Source organism: Fibroporia radiculosa (assembly GCF_000313525.1).
Source record: "Fibroporia radiculosa TFFH 294 genomic supercontigs, scaffold21365, whole genome shotgun sequence".
Lineage (NCBI taxonomy): Eukaryota > Fungi > Basidiomycota > Agaricomycetes > Polyporales > Fibroporiaceae > Fibroporia > Fibroporia radiculosa.
The window spans coordinates 1,725-3,873 of NW_012133020.1; the positions used below are offsets into that span (position 1 = coordinate 1,725).

Genomic DNA, 2,149 nt, shown 5'->3' on the forward strand with positions numbered 1-2,149 from the left:
TGTTTCACTGGATTGTATCAGTGATGAAGGTGAAATGAAATAGATAAGTGACATGATGTAAGTGAAACGTGATCAGAACAAAACATGATAGATATGAAACACTTGATGTAGTTGTAATTCATCAAGTGATGGGATCAGTTATAGTACAGGGTCAACAACAAATGGCTAGACAAAGAAAAGAAACCCCCCCCTCCTGTAAGGCTGTAACACTGAGGAAGATCCGTGATGAAGTCCATGGCGATAGATTGGAATGGAAGATGATGTTCCATTGTAATGGGTACTAGGTCTGGGGTGTTTCTATGTGTGATGACCTTGTTTTCCTGACAGATTGTGCAACCAGTGACATATTCATTGACATCTCGGGCCAGAGTAGGCCACCAATAGGTTCTTTGGAGAATCTCCTGTGTCTTGTATTGTCCAGGATGTCCTGTGGTAGGAGAGTCATGGGCTTCCTGTATGAGATTCTGTTGTAGTTTGGTGTCCTTGGGTATGTAGACTTGTCCTCTGAATACCAATAGATCATCTTGGATGTCCCAATTGGGAGGAGTGCACTTGTTGGTGGATGAGGTGTGCTGTAATACTAACCGAAGTCCATGATCTGCGATGCTGTCTTTAGATTTGCAGGTCAAGATGCATTGTTTGATGTCAGTGTTGATGGGTTCGAGGTTCTGAATGGCTTGAATGAAGACTTCTGATGGAAAAAGGACTTCTTCCACAGGAAGTTCAACCCCCCCCTTCAGATGTATCTTGATCAATACGTGATAGTGCATCTGCCTTACCTAATCGGGTTCCAGGGACGTGACGAAGGCGGTAATTGAACATGGATAGGTACAGAGCCCATCGTGCTTGTCGAGGATTCAATTTCTGGAGATCTTTGAAATACATCAGATTCATATGATCTGTCAATACTTCCACTGGTTCAGTGCATCCCTCAATGTAGTGTCGCCAGGCTTTGAAACATCTGATGATTGCCAGAGTTCTCGATCATAGATTTCGTATGTTGTTCTATGGGAGGGAACAACTGGGATAGGAAAGCACATGGATGCCATCTTCCATCAGATTGTTTCTGAGAGAGAATACCACCAGACGCTTTCAGGGAAGTGTCAGATTCTATTTGGAATGGTTTGGTGACATCAGGTTGTACCAGAAGTGGTCGAGTTTTGAAGCATTCCTTGAGTTGATTGATGGCCTTATCATGATCATCAGTCCAACTCCATTTGATCCCTTTTACTAATAGATCAAATAGAGGTTGTGCAATTTTAGAGTATCCTGGAATGAACCGTTGGTAGAAGTTGGTGAACCCTAGGAATCATTGTAGTGCTTTAACACTGTCAATCTTTGGCCAATTTAGTACTGCTGATACCTTGTCTTCTGCCATTCCTATCTGTCCCTGGTCAAAGAATGAATCCTAGAAATTCAACTTCTGATATGTCAAAGAAGCATTTTTTGGGCTTGAGGAATAGATCTGATTCTTTTAACCGTTGGAGAACCAATTGAGTACGTTGCTGATGTTCCACATGATCGGTGGAATAGATGAGAATGTCATGAATGTAGATTACTAGCCATCCTTCCAGCAGTAGATCCGCAAAGATTCTATCCATCATAGCTTGGAAAGTTGCTGGGGAGTTAGTCATTCCAAAGAACATGACAGTTGGTTTGAATAAGCCTCGTAGAGTGATAAATGCTCCTTTTCATTCGTCGCCCTTTTTGATGTGTACATTGTTGTATCCTGCACGCAAGTCAAGTTTGGTGAACATTGTTGGTTTGGCAGAGGTGACGCGATCTAACAGATCTTCTACTGTTGGTATTGTTACAGCCTTGTGGGGGGGGTTTCTTTTCTTTGTCTAACTATTTGTCATTGACCCTGTACTATACCACTGATCCCATCACTTGATGTATTTCACCTATATCAACATTTCATATCTATCATGTTTCCTGTCGATCACGTTTCACCTACATCGTGTTACATATCTATTGCATTTCACCTTCATCACTGATACAACCCAGTGAAATCTGTTTCATGTATATCACTGATCCAACTCAGTGTTTCATACTTATTAAACTCTATTTGCTTAGTACTATTTAAGTAGCTCTACTTATGCTACTGTACTTTAGTTTTGTCCTCTTGTTCCCTACGTACCTTCATAGG

The 2,149-nt window shown here is 41.5% G+C and overlaps 1 protein-coding gene across 1 annotated transcript in view; it reads right to left on the bottom strand.

Annotated features, from left to right (window-relative positions):
* FIBRA_09269 (uncharacterized protein) overlaps positions 1-822 on the bottom strand; it is a gene marked incomplete at both ends in the record, with an annotated part of 2,208 nt that extends 1,386 nt beyond the window's left edge. The window contains one exon of the mRNA XM_012321586.1: positions 780-822. Within this exon, the coding sequence (XP_012176976.1) occupies positions 780-822 (43 nt within the window). The remainder of the gene's footprint in view (positions 1-779) is intronic.
* Positions 823-2,149: the final 1,327 nt, after the last annotated feature.